The 19,527-nt window shown below is 40.3% G+C and overlaps 2 protein-coding genes across 3 annotated transcripts; one reads left to right on the forward strand and one right to left on the reverse strand.

Moving 5' to 3' along the window:
* Positions 1-1,437: 1,437 nt before the first annotated feature.
* Positions 1,438-6,186, forward strand: LOC100846653 (cationic amino acid transporter 3, mitochondrial). Its single transcript, XM_003559580.4, has 14 exons — positions 1,438-1,777; positions 2,726-2,927; positions 3,077-3,161; positions 3,278-3,418; positions 3,504-3,622; positions 3,703-3,799; positions 3,864-4,036; positions 4,115-4,181; positions 4,413-4,571; positions 4,700-4,952; positions 5,059-5,167; positions 5,243-5,355; positions 5,464-5,539; positions 5,651-6,186. The coding sequence occupies exons 1-14, from the start codon at positions 1,603-1,605 to the stop codon at positions 5,799-5,801; spliced, it is 1,920 nt and encodes a 639-aa protein (XP_003559628.2). The 5' UTR covers positions 1,438-1,602; the 3' UTR covers positions 5,802-6,186.
* A 1,517-nt stretch (positions 6,187-7,703) lies between these two features.
* On the reverse strand, positions 7,704-15,960 carry LOC100823027 (general negative regulator of transcription subunit 3). Of its 2 annotated transcripts, none has more exons than XM_010233640.3 (16): positions 15,756-15,960; positions 15,522-15,653; positions 14,583-14,720; positions 13,933-13,983; positions 13,411-13,500; positions 13,163-13,309; positions 12,921-13,031; positions 12,622-12,690; positions 11,228-11,989; positions 10,739-10,903; positions 10,253-10,316; positions 9,994-10,115; positions 8,726-8,995; positions 8,426-8,560; positions 8,113-8,288; positions 7,704-8,023 (listed from the first exon to the last, which is right to left on the reverse strand). In XM_010233640.3, the coding sequence occupies exons 1-16, from the start codon at positions 15,846-15,848 to the stop codon at positions 7,948-7,950; spliced, it is 2,601 nt and encodes an 866-aa protein (XP_010231942.1). In that variant the 5' UTR covers positions 15,849-15,960; the 3' UTR covers positions 7,704-7,947. The 2 variants fall into 2 exon arrangements, with proteins under 2 accessions (XP_010231942.1, XP_003561690.1); XM_003561642.4 differs by having other exon boundaries at positions 14,583-14,699; positions 15,756-15,959.
* Positions 15,961-19,527: the final 3,567 nt, after the last annotated feature.

The raw sequence follows: 19,527 nt of genomic DNA on the forward strand, positions 1-19,527 counted from the left end.
GGGGCGGTCGGGACGCTGATACAAACAAGGCGATGCGCATGGCATGTACAAGGCCTAGTTGGCAAACTGCGTTCTCCGCTATGCGGAATCTGGATCAAGCGAGGACCACCGACGGGATGGACACGATTGCTCCGTCAACATGGAACGCCCGACCAATTGTTGGATCCGCACGGGAGATCGAGAGACACGCACTATGCCCATGCGAGGCCAGGGTGGGATGGACTCCTTGCCGTTTGCTTCTTCCTCCTGCTGCTGACGACAAAATCCCCGTTTCAGTTCTGTGGGCGAACAAAGTGATTCCGGAGGAAAAATTTCGGGTGTTTACATGTGACAATGTGTGGGCCCGTGTGGTCTGTGCGTGTTTGTTGTTTTATATATGAATAAAACATTAGACATTCGCATCGGTGTCGGTGATGCGCCTAGAGCCAAACCCCGGCCCGAGGATCTCGATGCATGGGTAAGGATACGACCCTATATTTGTCCTCACACTCCGAGTACTGTTGGGTCCTCTTTTATTTTGTTTATTAATACTCCATCCGTTAAGTCTTAATTGGCACGAATTTAGGATGGAGTACCTACAGTATATCATGATGCAAACATCGGCTTGGAAATAGATTATTCTAAAGAGTATTCCATTATATACAACTCATATGTGAATTATGTAGGCGAGATAATATGTACGGACTGTGTTTGAATTTTTCTTAATGAAAATATGATCAGCGAATTGAAAGTATAAGCGAAATGTGGATTGTACATACAACTCTTTTTTTTTTCAAATTATGTGTGTGCACAACTCCTTCCTTTCAATATACTGTATTTCGAATTCGAGTGGAGGAGAAGCCAGTGTTCACGTAAGAAAGCATGAGTTGCTCAAAGAGCATGCTATGGATCTGTTCTATGCCGAAATATTACATGTATGTGTATGTATTTTAGTACATAGATGCGTTCATATTTAAATAAATTTGAATGCTTATTTTGGGATGGAGGGGGGTATGATTTCTTATCTATACCAATATATTAAATTAGATTTGGTGGTGACGGTACGGTCGCCGTCGTAGGTTAACTTTGTTAAAATTACAACCAATATGCTACTGTCGTTATTTTCTTTTCTTTCAGTTCTTTTCCATAATTTTTCCTACTCCGTTTTACAACCAACGCCACCACACCCGCGTGCCGACCTCGACGGCAACATGAGTTGCCTACACAGAAAATAAAAATAAATAGTTTGTGATTTTATTGACCCGTACCAACGCGCAGTCACAACTGCTAGTTTATTCTGTATTCCACAATAGGCATTTATGTTGATAAACCAAGAATCTCGGTGGCCAGTTGAATAAGGCAACTGAATCTCAATTTTGACTCTCCCAATCACAATGGTACAAGTAAAACCTCCACGTGGATCACTATAAGAACTCTTTCCAAAAGAGAGAGAAAGAAGAACCCACGCCGCCACGCGAAGCTGTCGTGCTCTCTCTCCATCTCTACTTGACTACTTCCATCGCTATCTACCCCCTTGCCGTCCAATCTCCGCATAATCTGATGCCCTTATCCGCTCTGTGATCGAACCCCGCTAGCCGGGTTACTTGGTTCTCGGTAGTCCTGATGGCATTGGAGGGCGGGCGTGGCGGCGGCGAGATTGGCGGCGCCGCCGCCGCCACCGCCAGGAGAAGGTTCCGGAACCTGATGCGGCGGAAACCTGTGGACTCCGATCGGGTCCGCGCCGAGGGCCAACCAGTGCTCGCCAAGGAGCTCAACATCCTGGAGTTGGTCGCGATCGGTGCGCCGACTTCTCTCTCTCTCTCTTTCTCCATGTTGGCCGTCCTGTGAATTCCAGCTTCCTTATTTCTGTAATTGAGGGTGGAGAGTCCTTTGTGGTACTGCGAAATTTTAGTCACAATGTGGGGTTGCGAGTTTTTGTGGTGGAATAGATTATTTTTTTTGTTTAGTGTGCTTATTTACAATTTATAAAAGGTTTACTTTGGGATAGACTTTTTAAAAGCTTGAGAATTCAAGTGGCGAATTTGGGTTTGTTCTTCGTTCTGAAATACAATTGAAAGGAACAATTTTTCCATGGTACTTCGGTACTCTATTTTTTTTCTTCTGCAAAATAAATAAATAGAACGAACAGATCAGCCTTTACATTATTTTTTGATGCTTATATTTGTTTGTGACAGACGTTCAGACGAGTATCAGTTGGACTTGTGTTGTGGGGAATATTCTATTTTTGGCAGTTAGTTTGCTTCTATTTTACTAGTCAATAAAAAAGTTGTTGTTAGTTGGCCACTCAAAGGATGTTATCATGATCCTGCAACTTTGGTATTATCATGATCCTGTGCAGCATGTTAGTTTAAATCATAAGATGATCCAAGATGAATGATCATACTTCCACAGTTCCACCTAGTTGTAGTGTACTATCTGCTTGTGCGCTCTTTCTTAAAAAAAAATCTACTTGTATGCTCGTCAGGCCCTGCTTAAAGCTCATTTTGTAGTTGCTGAACTGTATGTGACTTGTGATGGACTTACTTTATAATCTGCTACCATAAAAATAAGAAGTTAAACAAAGGTTAAACGGCAAAAACTGGTAAGACAATGGGATTATCATAATCCACCGCATTGCCATAGCCAGACAGAGCCTGATGATTTAGATTCTACAGTCATTATAGTTTATCTAGTCCACTTCATGGAGTGCTTATATGGATTAATGAACCCTTGCATTATCTTCCAGGGGTTGGTTCGACAATAGGAGCTGGAGTATATGTTCTCGTGGGAACAGTTGCCAGGGAGCACACTGGTCCAGCATTGGCAGTTTCATTTCTTATAGCTGGAATAGCTGCTGCACTTTCAGCATTCTGTTATGCCGAACTTGCTAGCCGTTGCCCCTCTGCTGGAAGCGCCTATCATTATTCATACATCTGCATTGGTGAAGGGTAATACTGACCCCGTGACATATAATGCATTTGCAATATAGATCTGTTTGATACTCTATAGTAGGTGAATTTTGTTATTGCGTTACACTTAAGATGTTACAAACATGGAAAGAATGATCTAACAAGGTTTGTACATTGTATTTATCTAGTGTTGCCTGGTTGATTGGCTGGTCTTTAGTGCTGGAATATACTATTGGTGGATCTGCTGTTGCCCGAGGGATATCCCCCAATTTAGTAAGTCTGATCTCTCTTGCTTAGAGCTTGCTCTGTGGAATTTTGATCAAAATGCTTCAACGATCATTCTCCTGTATTGCGGGATGCTGATGTCATGATATGATTTCTCTGTTCAGGCCTTGTTTTTCGGGGGACCAGATAGCCTGCCATGGATTCTAGCACGCCATCAACTTCCATGGTTTGATGTGATTGTTGATCCCTGTGCTGCCGCTCTTGTTTTTGCTGTCACTGGTTTGTTGTGCCTGGGGATAAAAGAGGTCGGCACTGTGTTCAGTCATAAGTTCTTACGCATTTCCTCCAAATGTAGGACCACTAATGATTTTCTATTTGAATTTCTTGCAGAGCTCATTTGTACAAGGAATTGTAACATTTCTGAATGCTTGTGTGATGCTATTTGTGATTATAGCTGGTTGTTATATTGGCTTCCAGATAGGATGGGATGGCTACAAGGTTACTGATGGGTAACGTATCTTAAAAACATTTGGTACTTTACATACTGCAGATTGACTTGTAGTGCACTTACACATCAAATTTTTTTCAGGTATTTTCCATACGGAGTAAATGGAATGCTTACTGGATCAGCAACTGTTTTCTTTGCATACATAGGCTTCGATACAGTAGCTAGTACTGCGGAGGAGGTATGTCCTAATCAGTAACTTTGTCCACTTCCTTTACAGTTATTGATTCTTCTTAACCTTACAGGTAAAAAATCCACAACGAGATCTACCACTGGGAATAGGAGCAGCATTGTCTATTTGCTGTTTGTTGTACATGATGGTTTCTGTTGTTATTGTTGGGATTGTACCATATTTCGCTATGGACCCAGATACACCTATTTCATCTGCCTTTGCAAAACATGGAATGCAGTGGGCAATGTAAGGATTCAACTCTTGTTTTGTTTATCCCTTTAGCTATAATAATGGCTTCTGACTGAATTATCAATTGTTTTTTAGGTATGTTGTGACAAGTGGTGCTGTTCTTGCGCTGTGTTCAACCTTGATGGGCTCACTTCTTCCACAGGTATACGAAAACATCACTTGACGTGCGACTCAACCTCCTGATAACCCCAACATCTCTTAAATATTGGTTTAGCCTTTACCCTCTTGGATTAAACAGTTTACTTTGTAACATTTGGTCCATATAGAATTGTCAGTAATGGTAGCTAACTATTCCACGGTGCACAAGTGAAACTAGCCAAAGATGAAAACTTCAAAATAGTTGCTAAACTACTTGAGTTTTTATTTCTCACAGCCTAGAATACTGATGGCCATGGCACGAGATGGACTGTTGCCATCTTTCTTCTCTGATGTTAACAAGCAAACACAAGTACCTGTCAAGGGCACAATTGTGGCTGGCATATGTGCTGCTGCTCTGGCTTTTTTCATGGACGTTTCCCAGTTGGCAGGAATGGTAAGTAAATATCAGGCCGTTATCATTTGCATACTTTGATGGCCTTCTAGATACAAGAACATAAGAGTCCCACTCTGCAGCTGCGTAGAGTTAACATGAAGCGAGAATTAAATACTTGTCTGTTGCAGGTCAGTGTAGGCACGCTCCTTGCATTCACCGTAGTTGCTTTATCAATCTTGATACTCAGATATGTTCCTCCGGATGAGGCCCCTCTCCCTCTGCCGTCATCTCTGCAAGAACCATCCCATTTGAGCCAAGAATATGATGAGGAAAAGGGTAGGGATCCACTTGGAGATGATATCTGCAACACACCTCAAATAAAGGATTTGATTGTGGTAGAACCAATGAAGGACCCTCTTCTCGACAAGAAACAATATAAAGGTAGTGTGTGCACAGTTGCTTTGGGAGTTAAACTAGTTGTGCCATTTTCCGCACAAATGTTCTTCTACATCAGCTAACCAGAAAGAATTATCTTACAATATATTAGGCAAGATGGACGAGATGAAGCGTCGAAAGATAGCTGCTTCCAGCATAGGATCTGCCTGTCTAGGAGTCCTGGTCCTCACGTCTTCAGCTTCAGCCACATGGCTGCCTTTGTAAGTATGCATAAAGTTGTGTGAAAGAGATATACTCATTTCTCTAACAAATATATTCTTGTTTCCTATTGTCAGCCTCCCGGTATGCATTGGCTGCAGCATTGGTGGTGTGCTCCTTGCAGCTGGTCTTGGTGTACTCTCCTGGATCGACCAAGATGATGGCAGGCACTCTTTTGGTCATTCTGGGGGTACATTTAACTGCCTATGTTTTTATATCTGCTGTTTTTATTCTTTTGGTTGAAGAGGATTGCCAGTTTATTAGGCTGAATAATGCCATCCTTCTGTCTTTACTGCAGGATTCACATGCCCCTTTGTTCCATTTCTACCAGTTATATGTATCCTCATAAATACCTATTTGATGATAAACCTCGGGTTAGTGTCCTATCCAAATAATCCATTTTATGCACATTATTAGATGCTTATTTTGCTCTTCTTTTTTTTCCTGTTATCATCCTGAACATTTATTTCCATTCTGTTCTTCAGTGGAGACGCTTGGATAAGAGTCGGCATATGGCTGTTGATAGGTGTTCTCGTGTACATTTTCTACGGGCGAACCCGCAGCTCGCTAATTGATGGTTACATCCCTGTAGCTCGGGCCAATGTAGACAGGATTTCATCAGGTTTTGTGTCCTAGAAAAGAATTGCATCATCTTCAGTGACAATTTCTAGTCGACAGAACCTTGCTAGCCCCTGGCTTTGCATAGATGTGTAGTCAAATATCAGTCAGTAAGGGGCTGTCTTGAATTTTTTCAAGCTCAGTCCACATGTCTCATGGACGCAAAAATTAGGCTGTGCATGAGCCAGATCAATATTCAGTGCTGGAGCGACATGCATAACTGCATATGTGTACCAAATTGGGTGAAGTGTGATTTTGATTGTATTTCATGTATAAACCCTTTGTACTGAAATGAGTACCTAAACATGGACAGAGTTACTGGGGTCATACAAAAATGGCAGTAGAAATCACTCCTTTGAAGTTGTAAATATATTCATCTCAAAAGAAACATCATTGTGGATTCGCAGTTTTGTCCTTGTTTAGTGGGCAGAGAGGTGGAACTTCAAATGAACTCAAATTAATGGAGTAAGTATTACTTCCTCCGTCCAACAAAGGATGTCTCAATTTTCACTAAATTTGAATGCATCCATACACTAAGTCATGTCTAGATACATTCATATTTTGAAAAACTTGAGACATCCTTTGTTGGACGGAGGGAGTATATAAAAAGGGAACGAAGTAGAAATGTTTGGAGCAGTGGTGACTTTAAACATGTGTCTTTGAGGGTGCTGTTTTCCTGTGCTTCGGAAAATACCCCCTCCTTTCCAAATTATTAGACTCGCATGTATTTTTAAAATAATTTTGATCATCAATTTAACCAACAAAATATGGTTATGTGTCACAGAAACTATACCACTGAATTTTGCATTCAAAAGAAGTTTATAATGTTATAATTTTCATGGTGAGTAAACTAATATATTACTCCCTCCTTTTCATAAATGTTGGCGTATTTGGTTTCGCTAAGACAAGTTTTGACCAATGATAACTCTACTGAGATGTTATTTATATGATATGAAAGCGTAATTATTGGCAAGAACTTTTGAAGACGAATATATTGATATAGATTTCATGTATTAAAAACAATATATTAATTTTAGTAATCTTTGGTCAAAGGTTGTCTTAATGAAACAAAATACGCCAACCTTTGCGAAAAAGAGGGAGTAATTATCCAACTGATTGTCAAGTTGAAGTTCAAAATTTAGGGACACCAATAGCACATGTAAATGCAAGAGCATACGTTGAAATGTGTGCAAATTCGACATGCAAAAATCGTACTGTACAAACAAGATAAATGCAGTTTTTTAATGACACAATACCCTTAATCATGCAATCTTACATTTATTTCATGTGAAATCTGATTGACATAACTACCAAGTCACTTGATACCAAGTGCTCTGAGGGTGATAAAAGTTGCCTACATAGCACCAGTTCTTTCGATATTTCTTTCAGACCATAATTTGTACTAGGTTTGAAGGACTGGAGGGTGTATGAAAGGCAAATTATTCCCCCTCTAAATACTCCCTCCATCCAGAAATAAATAACTTGGATTTATATAGATTCTTATACAAATTCAAGTTACTTATTTCTGGATGGAATGAGTATAAAAAATGCGGCGCTCCCTTCCTAAAACACTCCCATCCACCTCCGTCCCCACCCTCTATGACTCTAGTGCTTCTCCGTCATCCAATCTGTAAACGTGCACCTTCACAGACACGTGCACCTTCACAGAAGTTATCGGTAGTGCACGTTTTAAAAGCTTGAATACATGTGTCAGGACATAGGTGCGCGTCAAAATGTCGATTCGATGCATCTGTTAATTTCTGAGTTTCCATCAATTTACGCCGCCAAAATGTACTTGATGCAAATTAGCATGTAAAAGTGCACACAGGTGCACATTTACATCTCTCTACCCACCTTCGTGCAGGCCGAAAAGACTGCAGGCTTGGAGGATTACATCCTCAGATGGCCTTGCGCGCCACATGTTACATTAAGTCCTTTATTGAAAGCTATCATATTTTGTGAACATGACTAGTCCCTAGTTTCTAGGAGAACTGGATCTAAATTCAGGAATGCACAGAGCAGCTATAAATTCACCCACAAGGTTACAACTTACAACAGGGGTATTTGTAAGACGACTTCTAGATCCCAACAGTCCAATTCTGAAAATTACAATAGTTGGATTGATCAAAACGCTTTGATTAGCCCTCTACTGTGCCATGACACCCTAGTTTGGTTGTACTGACAGTTCATCCTCAAGGAAGTTGTATTCAAATGTGAAGTCGTTCTTGATTCTTTGGCACCTGCAAGCAGTATAGATTGTTAGCCAAACTCACCTTTAGCGGTACTATTCGCTAACCCACATGAAAATAGACGATTCATTTGAAAATACCATCCATTGCCATCATCCGAGAGATGGAAATCAAAGTAGACATAGGATCCCCGCTCATAATCATCTGTTGTAACTTGTGGCTCCACATGCCGTTGGAACCAAGTATTGTACTTCCTGTGAAATCTCCATGACTGCTTCTTTAGTTCTCTAGCGGCCAAGTACTGCTGGTACGAGTTCTACCAAAGTAAAAGAAAAAAGAAAAAAAGAATGTCAGGAGCAAAGACCAAACAGTTTACAATTCATTAAAAGTTGGATGGCAGTGCCAGAAAAATGAATGGACAGTTGGAATTCGAAAAGAGAAGTGAAGCCACACCTGTTGATAATAAAAGGCAAAGAATAACATATCTGTGGCTAATGCATCGCTACCAATTCTTTCCCAAAAGGCTGGATTTGTAACAATTGGTGCCTGAATTTGTGGATAACTGGCAGGGGTCACTGAAGGATGCCGCTGCAAATGAGATAAGAAGGTTACAACGTACTCCCTCTATTCCCATTTACAAGACATTTTGGCAAGCCAAATTGAATTGCCAAAACGTCTTATAAAAGGGAACACATGAAGTACTCCGTACATTAGAACATTTAGTGCTACACAAATGCATGCAGTGCCTCATACCGGAATATAATTTTTCGCACGTTCAGAGTCCTTTGGTTGTGGAAGCCTGTGGTATGCAGCTTCGAGCATTTGCAAATTATAAAGCTGATCATGACCAGATGCCGCAGAAGTTCCACTGAGATTATCTCCAATTGCACCAAAATCGGATACACTCCTCCGGCCAATAACACCGACACCAGATGATGGCATACCAGGTTGCAAAGGCTGCCCGGGTGATAAATCAGAGTCTCTAGATAGCTGGGTACCTTCTGCTATGGACGCTGAAGGATTCTGTGAAACCATACAAGAAAAATCAATGTTCAGATAATAAAGAAAGTAAGCACACAAACAAGCAACACAAATCCACATAATCTAAAGGGTATCTGGGTATGTTTGGTGGTGACCAAGATCTACCCTACAGCTTTTAATCATGCCCTAGATTTCAGTCCTTGTTTTGATGGTGCCCACGCCCCTTTTTTATCCACTCGAGTTCATTTATCTTGGCAACATTGGCCAAGACATGGGCAAGCAAAACAATTTAGCTAGCCAAACCAAACAGACACTAAAATTACTATCCAAAATGGTAATCACAAATCAAGAAGCAAAAGAAACATACGATGAGTATATTGTCTGATTTCTCTTCTCAAGGGCACAGAAACGGTGGGTCCAGGTGAAACATAATGTGCCCGTACAGTAAAATTCTATTCACAATTGGATTGTCTGGCACACTGTAGGAGCAGACAAAAAATATCGAGACGACAAATAATGTGACTATAACCACATTTAAACTTCCTGGGAAGCGAGTGCCATTAAAATCACCAGTTTCTTTCAATATTAGAGATAGCCCAATATGCTGGAAATTACTCCCTCTGATCCTAAATTCTTGACTCAAATTTATCCAAATATGGATGTATCTATTCTTAAAAAGCGTCTAGATACATGTAATATTTCGACAACAATTTAGGATCGGAGGGAGTAGTATTTTATTTGTTCCTTCCATCAGAAAAATACCAGCTAAGGAATGCCATAGATTATTGCAAGTTACTCCATTAGACATTAGTTACAGAAAGTTATTCCACATTTAATTACTCAAGTTATAAATTATTCACACTGATAGTTGCAGACTTGCAGTATCAATTAGTTACTGAAAGTTATCCCACAATTAATTACTCAAGTGATAAATTATTAACACTGATAGTTGCAGTGTCCCCAAATTCAAGTATGCAACTATCTTATTGGCTAAGTTCAGTGATTTCATGAGCAGGCATGTATGAATAGGTGGACAATACCGAATATGGAGTCTTCGTGTCATCTTCGTTGGTGGTTTTGTTGGCTCCAGTAGTTGCAGCAGACTCCACACTGATATCTTCAGTCATACCTTGTTGCTCTTCACTTTTTGTATGCACATTATCTGCACATAATGATAAATTATTAATGTGCACATTAAATTAGTGGACTTTCTATGTACTTGACATGAATGTGTGTACATTAAATTGCTCGAGAATTGAGGATTCAAGAGGCTGTGGCTGAGACGAGAAGGTAGGATACCTTGTCCCTGACCCCCTAGCCCAAGGCCTGCTTGGGAGGAGGAGGAGGAATTCTGAGAATTAAACTGCTCAAACAAACAAAAAAAATCAGAAATGTGAAAGTGATCAGTATATAGAATTGAGTTTAGACTTCAAATATTACAATATGGTAGACCACATCGAGGGATACCTCTATAATATTGTTACAAAATTTACTGGTTGATTGATGCCTTAATGAACAAAACATGACTAAGCAACAACAGCACCAAATCAAACAAGACAATCAAAATTCAATATACTCCCTCCGCCCCATATTAAGTGCAGTAATATTACATGCATCTAGACGTATTTTGTTATATAGATACGTCGATATTTAGACAAATTTGAGTCGCTTAATATGGGACAGAGGGACTACTACTCTACAAAATTTGTTGTATTTCTTTATTAAAGGAGGCCTTAATATATCACAAGAATTATTTATCTATTATGCAGTAACAGCAGGAAGAACCTGTTGTAAAAGGGAATTTGGCTGCTGTGTCGAGAATTGCTTCTGATTTATCCCCGTTATATTAGAAACATTAAGAAGGTTTCCTTGCTGCTGTTGTACTTGCTGCAATCTTTGTAAGTACTTCTCCCTTTGGTCAGCAAGCTCAGGTCTTCCACGAAATTGACCCTGGAATACAAATAAGTAATGTCAGATATTCCTAAAATCATACAAGTATTTTGTGGCCAAATAAGGATAAAGAAAGATTAAAACGAATAAAATCTAAAGGAGGAAAAACACAGTAATTTGGGTGCATCAAACTGATAGGCATTCGATTAAGAGGAAACAACAATTGACGATTCAGGCCATGAATGTAAAAGCTCAAAATAAATCCCCATGTGACTTAAATCAGTTTAAACTTGAGACATAGCCGAGACATTACTATATGATCTATGACAACATTTCTGATAACACAGTGGAATTCAGAAATAAAACAGGGGAAAAGGTACATACGGTTTCACTTTGATTTTGAAAACCAGCAGGAGCTTGAGGCCGCCATTGAACCCCAGAAACAACTGGAGGAGAAAAAACTCTCCCTCCAAGCATGGCACTTTCACTTTGATTGTTAGAATCAGAATTAGTTGCATCATTAGTCCTCGGTACCGGCTGTGGTTGAACTTTATTACCAAGAGGTGAAATCAGTTGCTGAGAAAGACCAACACTGTTGACTCTCTCATCAGTACTCAATGTGTTTCTTTTGGACAAGTCATTTATTGCCGGAACTGCACTGATCGAACCATTTCCTGGAACTGGAACTGGAACTACACTTATGGGAGCAGCACCTAATGTCTGACTAGTTAACCCACGGGTAATACCCCTGCCAAGTCCAATTTCGGTAATTGCAGGAGATGATCTACGTGGAGGAAAGTTCATGCTATCCTCATCCTTCAAGGCACTTGATGCATTTGCAGGAATTGAAGTAACAGCAGGTATGCTCTCTGGAGCACTTCGAACAGTGGCAGAAGCAGAAAATATTGCAGGTACGGTGGGAGGAACAGTAAGTCGTACAGGGCCTGGGGAACTAATGGTATCTGCCGGAACTGAAACAGCTGCAATGCTGGTACTGATCACAGTGGGCACAACTGGCACTGAAGGTCCCAGATTTCCACCTTTCGGAGGTGGTGTTTGTGGCACCAATTCAGGATTGCTTTCTAGCGAAGCTGTTTCCTCTGCTTGATCTTGAGAAGTACTTTGTGAGGTTGTTGATATAGTAGCCTGAATCAAAGATGGGGGAAGAGTATTTTCAGCAAATTGACAAGTGATAAACAGGATCATACATTAAAAATATCTGGCTGGACATAATTTCTTGATTCACCTTGCATGCGTTTTTATTAAATAAACATATTAGCAAAATCATGAACATTGAAATTGAGAAATTCAAGCATTGGCTTCAAAGGAACATAATCACATAAATTAACTAGCAATTGAAGGTTGACAAGAAAGCAGAAGCCAGGATGCTAAGCCAACAATGCAGTTAGCAAATAATAGACAGTGTGTTATGAGTATTCAATATACATTTATTATGTCATTCTCCATGCATGACAAACCAACAGATACTCCCTCCGTCCAACAATAGGGGGGCATATTAGGTTTCGGTTGACTAAGCCTTTGACCACAAATTACTCCATTAATATGTGACTAATGTGATCAAAATCATAACCATAAGAAAATATCGTTGAATAGGAATATAATGGATATCAACTATGTCCTATAATAATATATTATTAGAGTAATTTATGGCCAAACCGTAGGTCAAAGGAAAGCTAATACGCCCCCTATTGTTGGACGGAGGTAGTAATTAACAACTAACTATGAATAGCATGTATCTGCAAACAAAAAACACGTACCTGAGTAGGTGAAGTTGCTACTGGACTCTTTGTACTCAATACTGCAGTAGTAGAAACAGCAGCAACACCCTGCCAAACAGGAAACAATGCAGAAAATCTATAATAACCCGCATAACTATAATATGAAAAGCTACATTACAACAAACACATGATGGGGAAATAATCTTCATCGATGTAGCAGACTAGCAGTATTCATATATAAAGAATTAAGAATTTGTACTTTTGCCAGATGTTTCTATTAACTCTATCACAGAAAATCAAACTGAAATAAAGAGGTAACTAGACAGCTCACAGTCCACCTTAATAAGACTGGAAGGAGCAAGTGAAACCATATCTTCAAGTGCTTCAACCTTCTCCATAGGTAATGTGCTATAGAGATCCTCGACATCACTAAATTCATCAAAATCTTCCTGAATTAAGATAAAGAGATTGATAGTCACAACAAACAAAAGATCTACACCATACTTGTAGGTAATCATAATTAGCAATCCACTGTTTGAAAAATGGTTATTATGGCAGCTAAATAGGAAGGCAATCACACCTGATTACGTTCAACATAGTCTTCTAGGAAATCTTTAACATCATTCACTTGCTCAGGACTCAACTCATCGTTATCCAAAAGTCTCAGGATTGACTCCAATTTTTTTATGTGAGCTTTATGTCGCGTAATAGATTTCTCTAAATGTACCTGATGATGCATAATTACTTCCTCGATACTGGATATTGTCAGAAAAAATTCCAAAAAGAATAAAATGTGATCAATCTGCAACGCAATACAACTTATTATACCAATCGAGGAGGTCTTTGTTTTCCTTTCTTAAATGAAAGTCCCTCAAGCTCTGCTTCAAAATTATCGATCTGATTTTCCAAATCACTAACCTGCAAACACAATCCAACACTGTATTAGAAATGTAGCGCCCATGCACAACAAATATTTAAATAATAACAGCAAAAGGTGTCAAAAACAACACAGTAATGATCGACAATATCAAAATACCAATAACATTAGTAGACTCAAGTACGCATGCATGTGACACATTCAGAGTAATCAGATCAAAGTCTTCAGTCATACAAATTCTGAATAGTCTGACATCAACAGTCATGAGGATGAGACTAATCATGAAAGGAAATCTGCAAAGCCGTGTCTTTTGGAACAAAGTCTAGACCACAGGTATCAGGCAAACAGTAATACAACATGGAAATGTTGCAATTAACAATTACTTTGCTTAGTCATGTTTACAGAAAAGCCAACATGAGACATAAAAGCATAAACACACAAGACTGAGCATACAGGTGCTGCTTCCAACATACCACACTGTTAAGCCAATCTCTTGTTTCAGCTTTAGCCTTCTCTCTGGGATCCTGCGTGAAATAACATATGATGCTGAGAATCACAACAACTGAAGAAGAAGAAAAATGGATGGATCAAGGCTATGCGTTCTGAAAAAGCTGCCATTGTGAAATGAGCCACTAAACAGATGCACAGGTCAAAATGTAAAGCTCAACCAAAAAAAATAGAAAATGAAATTTATAGTTGACAACTTGACATCACTTAAGATACAAACATACATTTCCAAACTGCCCTTTGTAATTTGATTTTTGGTCTCTCGTTACTTCTGCTAATTTGTGAAGTGAAATAAAGGCTACAAAAGAAATGACATTTACTTTCTGAAAGAACTTATATTACTGTTGCACGTCATCTGCATACGACAAAAAAGCTCAGACATTCTTAGTTTAAACCAACAAGCTTGAACATTTGAAAAGTATGCCAATCAGAGAAATGAAAGAATTACACAAGACCAGAAAAGGAAATCTATTATAAGACTAGGAGAAGACATTGCATAGATATACAAGTAATGTCTTCAGTGTTGGAACAAAATGCTATAAAAGCAAATTGAATCGCTTACAGTAAAAAAGATAGAAAACTGCGGTAACACAAAGAGAAGAGACCAAGTACTTACAGTTTTTGGTTGTTGACCTAACCCTTCCTTCGAGAAGGCCTTGGTTTTAGTCTCCTTCTCACAGACCTTAAATCGTTCCATCTCGCGTTCGATCTGCTTGCGGGCATCCATAAGAGCCTGCTCATAAGAGGCACTAACCTATGTCAACATATATCACAAATGTATTAAACCCAGAACAATAAGCTATGTCTCCATAAAAATGGTGGCACATAAAGAAAACACAATGGCAAGAAAACCACAAGAAATAGAGGAAACAACTGGTGCTGTAAACGGACAACTAAAATCAAGAACCCTACCATACTTCTTCAGTAAAACATCCTTTTGTTCTCAAATAAACCGTGCATCATATAGTAGTAGTAGTATGAAATTTGAAATGATCAAATTAGATTAGAAACAACAACATAAAGCAAACAATTCTTACAGTTGACGAATCAAACATACATACATACTTCCCAGATAGCTTAGCAGTACAGTGGCATCTTCTGAAACCAGCTCAGGAATGGACCAGCACACTCGTATTAATTGTACTAACATGTAACGTCATTTCTAGTTACTACAAAAGAAACTAGACGACAACACGGCTACTAACGACAAAAGCAGCAGAAGGAAAACCTTCTCATACTACTTCCTTGACAAAATAACACATACGCAATTGGTCACCGATGCAGCTAAGCACCAAACAGCCTGTAAATAAATTAAAGGAAAATTCTCCAATAAAGGTTCATGACCAATCACCATCTAAATAGGTTATTTGCTCAATTGCCGCCGACATTGTGCGATATAACATATATACATGTATCCGTACAGTTGACTAAACAGAACAGCCTGACAGTACATAATTCTGAGCAAAAAGCAGCGCATTGCATCATGTGCACTTCCATCCATGTATGTATAGAAGCAAAACTATTGCTCAGGGTGGTCAGGACGGTAAGAGCTCACCTTCTTGTCCTTGATCTCGCTGGACTGGATCCACGTCTTGATCTGGTCTCTGTACCGCTGCAGCTTCTTGATCTCCTTTTTGAGGTCCGCCTCGAACTTCTCCTTTTGGTTCGCATTTTCGGTGTCGTAAACCTGCGGAAAACCCACAGAGGGAGAGAGGAGAAAACTTTGAAAAATCTCGCAAAATCGTACAGACGCGGAATTGGGTGCGGGGAGAGGAAAGGAAACCCGTGCCTTGTTCCAGATGCTGTCGAAGACGTCAACGCCCTCCTGGACCTTCTTGAGGACGCGGTCGATCTCGCCCTGCAGCTTCCTGCTTGCGCCCATGGCATCAACCCCGGGGCTGTTCTCGCACGGCCAGGCTAGGGTTTACGATTTGGGAGCGAGTAAACGGAGAGTGGGGAGACTGGGGCAGCCGAAGGAGACGACGGACTCTCGCCTCGGTGGTTTTATTCGGATGGGTTGTGGCCCCCCATCTAATGGCGTCGGCCGAGGGTTGTGCTTTCGCTGTGGATATGGGCCCGTAAGCCCATAACTCTGATACCACAAGATAGGCCCGGTATTCATTCTTTTCGAAATTGTGCCCGAGTTCTGCTAGGCAGCTTACAGGCTGAGAATTTCTAATAGTGTCTCGGGCTATCGGCTGTGCTTTGGAATTGGATCGTCAGGCACTCAGGCCAGTTGTCTAATCCGGCCTGGTTTTGACACCACATTCCTCGATCTTACTATAGAGCTCCTCTCTTCTCTTTCCCTTAAATAATTCTCTTTCCCTTAAATAAAAAAGAGGGGAGGAGGCTTCACTGTTTTGTTTTGCTTTGCTTTGTTTGAAAGATCAAGGGAAATATTACTACCTCCATTCCTGCAAATAAGAAGTAAAATTTCTAACTTTATCATACTTCCTCCGTCCAATAAAAGATGTCTCAACTTTTACTAAATTTGAATGCATCTATACACTAAGTCATGTTTAGATACATCCAAATCTTGACAAACTTGAGACGTATTTTGTTGGATGGAGGGAGTAAGTCAAATGTTTTAAAAAAATTGCGAATTTATAGAAAAACGTATCAACATCTAGAATATCAAATAAATATACTATGAAAATATATCACGATGGAATTTAATAAAACTAATTTAAAGTCGTATGTTGATAGTTTTTACATAAACTTGGTTGAAGTTTTATAAGTTCACTTCAACAAAGCTAGAACTTATTACATTTAAGAACAAAGAACAAAGGGAGTATTAAGCAACAAAGTGAAATACCTTCTAGTTCGCTGCACACAACGAAGCCAATCATGCAGTCGGAACCAAATGGTAGGTCAATTGAGAACTCAGAAGCACAACCATAGCAAGAGCCTTCAAGGACCTCTAACATCCTTGCCAGCCGTAGAGCCAGCGGCTCACCCAGCGATCAAGCGGGCATCTACACTCGAGGTATAGTGCAATTGAGTTGTAGGTCTTTATGATGCGCCACCAAGCCCAATTCAAAGAAATCCAATTCCACTGAATATGAGGATCAATGATGGTGGCTTCACCATCTGCAATTGGTTAATCAACTCAAACAGAAGAGATACTACATCCTCTGCATGTTCATCATGTTGTTTAGAATCCAAAGAATAATAGCTACACAACCACATACTGAGCTTATCCTCCCCAAATTTCCATTTGAACAACATCAGATCAAAACTTCTCCCTTGTGTTGCCGAGCGAGATCAACAAAAAGCACAAATTGAGCGACAACCATCCATGGCCAGAGATCAATGGCATCACGTTGTCGCCCGCATGGCACACGCCATAAACACAATGGACTACCTCGCATCCACCAACCTACCACCTTGCTGCACTCGAAAGTGGACGACTACCACCCATCAACAACTGAACCGAATGCCCGCACGAGGTCTAGAGCGGCGAAGAGGACCGGGTAGTGGCACATGGTTGCCCATCACGAGCAGCAACAAATCATGGAGTTACCTAATCTGAAAGGGGTAGGGAGAGGATCAGCACCTAACGAGAACCAAAGTGCCATGGGAGAAGGGAAAATACCAAATTTGGCCATTAGAAAGGAGGCAAAGAGCGACTGGGAGGCGGCGGAGCACCGTCGGCCACCTGATCTGCTCTGCAAGGGCGCATTTCGGCAAAGTCTCTAGGGTTGCTTATATAGGAACTACCTGGTACAACGAGAGAAAGGCCCCCTCCCCTCTCCGGTACATGAGCCCATCGACCGATAGATCTGAACTCTCCATGAGGAGCATCACTGATGCAAGGACACGTTTCGGCAAAGCCTCTGGGGGTTGCTTATTTAGGAGCTAGATACTACTACAAGGGACAAAAGCCCCCCCCCCCTTTTCTCCGGTCGGCGAGCCTGTCAGATCTAGGAGGGGAGAGGAGGCGGAGATGGCCTTGTAGAGTCGTGAGAGAAGACGACGACTGGTGGGGCAATTAAAAACCGTGGGCGTGCACTTGGACCCTCTATGTTTTGTTTCTTCTCTTTGTGAAGACGATGACGGGTAGGGAAATTAGTGACTCCCTGCCATTTTTCATTATTCCCTTCTTATTTTTTCTAAATCTAAATCGCCTTGTTTTAGTATCTTTACCTTACAAGAACGTCAACGGGTGGGGGTGCTCCATCCACCTATGGACCGCTATATCTGTTACAAATGAGTGAGACGATGGCCATGTTTGCTACCAGAAGTGAAACAACACTAACCTACATGTCAGTAAGCTAATTTAGTCACAAACTAAAATTACAGGAAATTATGATGTAATCCCTCTGTTCGCTATATAAAGCACATAAATATGTGTGCAGCCAATGCTTTAAAATCTTGACCATTATCAAACGACAAAATATATAGATTGAGCATGTGGAAGTGATATCATCATATTTGTCTTGTAAAATACTTAGATGCTATATAGTCTTTTACTAATTTTATCGATATATATGTGCAAGTCAAAATTGTGCATTGGAGACCGCTAAAAGCCTAAAATATGTTATGGTTGAGGGAGTAGTAAATGAATCGATGGGCATGTTGCATATATATATATATATATATATATATATATATATATATATATATATATATATATATATATCTTGGCAATATCAAGGTTTTAGGTGGTTTAATTTGTTTCATCTGTGGTAGCACAGGCGTTTTCGCCACTTACTCTAAGAATGAGTCATCCGGAGACACTGGTGGATCTAGAATTTTTTTGTTATTGAGTTCACTACATTGTGAAACTAGGTTCCAGCTAGTTACAAACGGTAACAAGTAATGATTATAAAATAATTAGTCCAATTTTATTGGGTTCATTTCGATCAATAGACACATACTGGCCCCGCCATCCTTACGTGGGTGTCTCTCTGTCAGTAATCACCAGCAGCCGTTGACAGTTCGTCAAAGCTGCACCTGCATTATCTTCGGACTTCGGGAGTATAGTCCCCTAAATCTTTACACAATAAACATGTTAAGGTAAAAGATGAGTCGATCGATATTCCCGGAAGGACGGGCATCGTTTAGCTTGAACCTGCAGATTGGTTAACAGCAACTAGTCGCTAGCTAGCTAGCATTAACCTGACTGAGATCGACAAACATACGAACGGTCCGACTTGGACACGAGAAACGAAGCAAGGAAAGAAGTGAATCCATCGAGTTCTTATTTTCGTTCTTCTTTTAATTATTTTTTAAGTACAAACATAGTTCCGTTAAAAAAAAAGTAGACATATTATTGAGCCGTTGAGAAAGAGGTGTGTGCATGATCTTCTCGCCTGACAGTCACGTGCGTGTCTTTAACCGTTCACCGTACAATCAGTACGGCCTTGTAATCTATACCAATATTTTAAATTGGAGTTGGTGGTGATGGTATGACCGCCACCGTACATCATGTCATCAAAATTACGGTCAATATGTCACCGCTCGTTATTTCTCTCGACCGGGATGCCCCCAGCATCCAACCTGCTCGATCCCCTCCTGACGGTCCACCCAACCTGCTCCATCGCCCCCGCTGTCGCAGC

This window comes from Brachypodium distachyon, chromosome 1, assembly GCF_000005505.3.
Source record: "Brachypodium distachyon strain Bd21 chromosome 1, Brachypodium_distachyon_v3.0, whole genome shotgun sequence".
In the NCBI taxonomy this organism is placed as follows: domain Eukaryota; kingdom Viridiplantae; phylum Streptophyta; class Magnoliopsida; order Poales; family Poaceae; genus Brachypodium; species Brachypodium distachyon.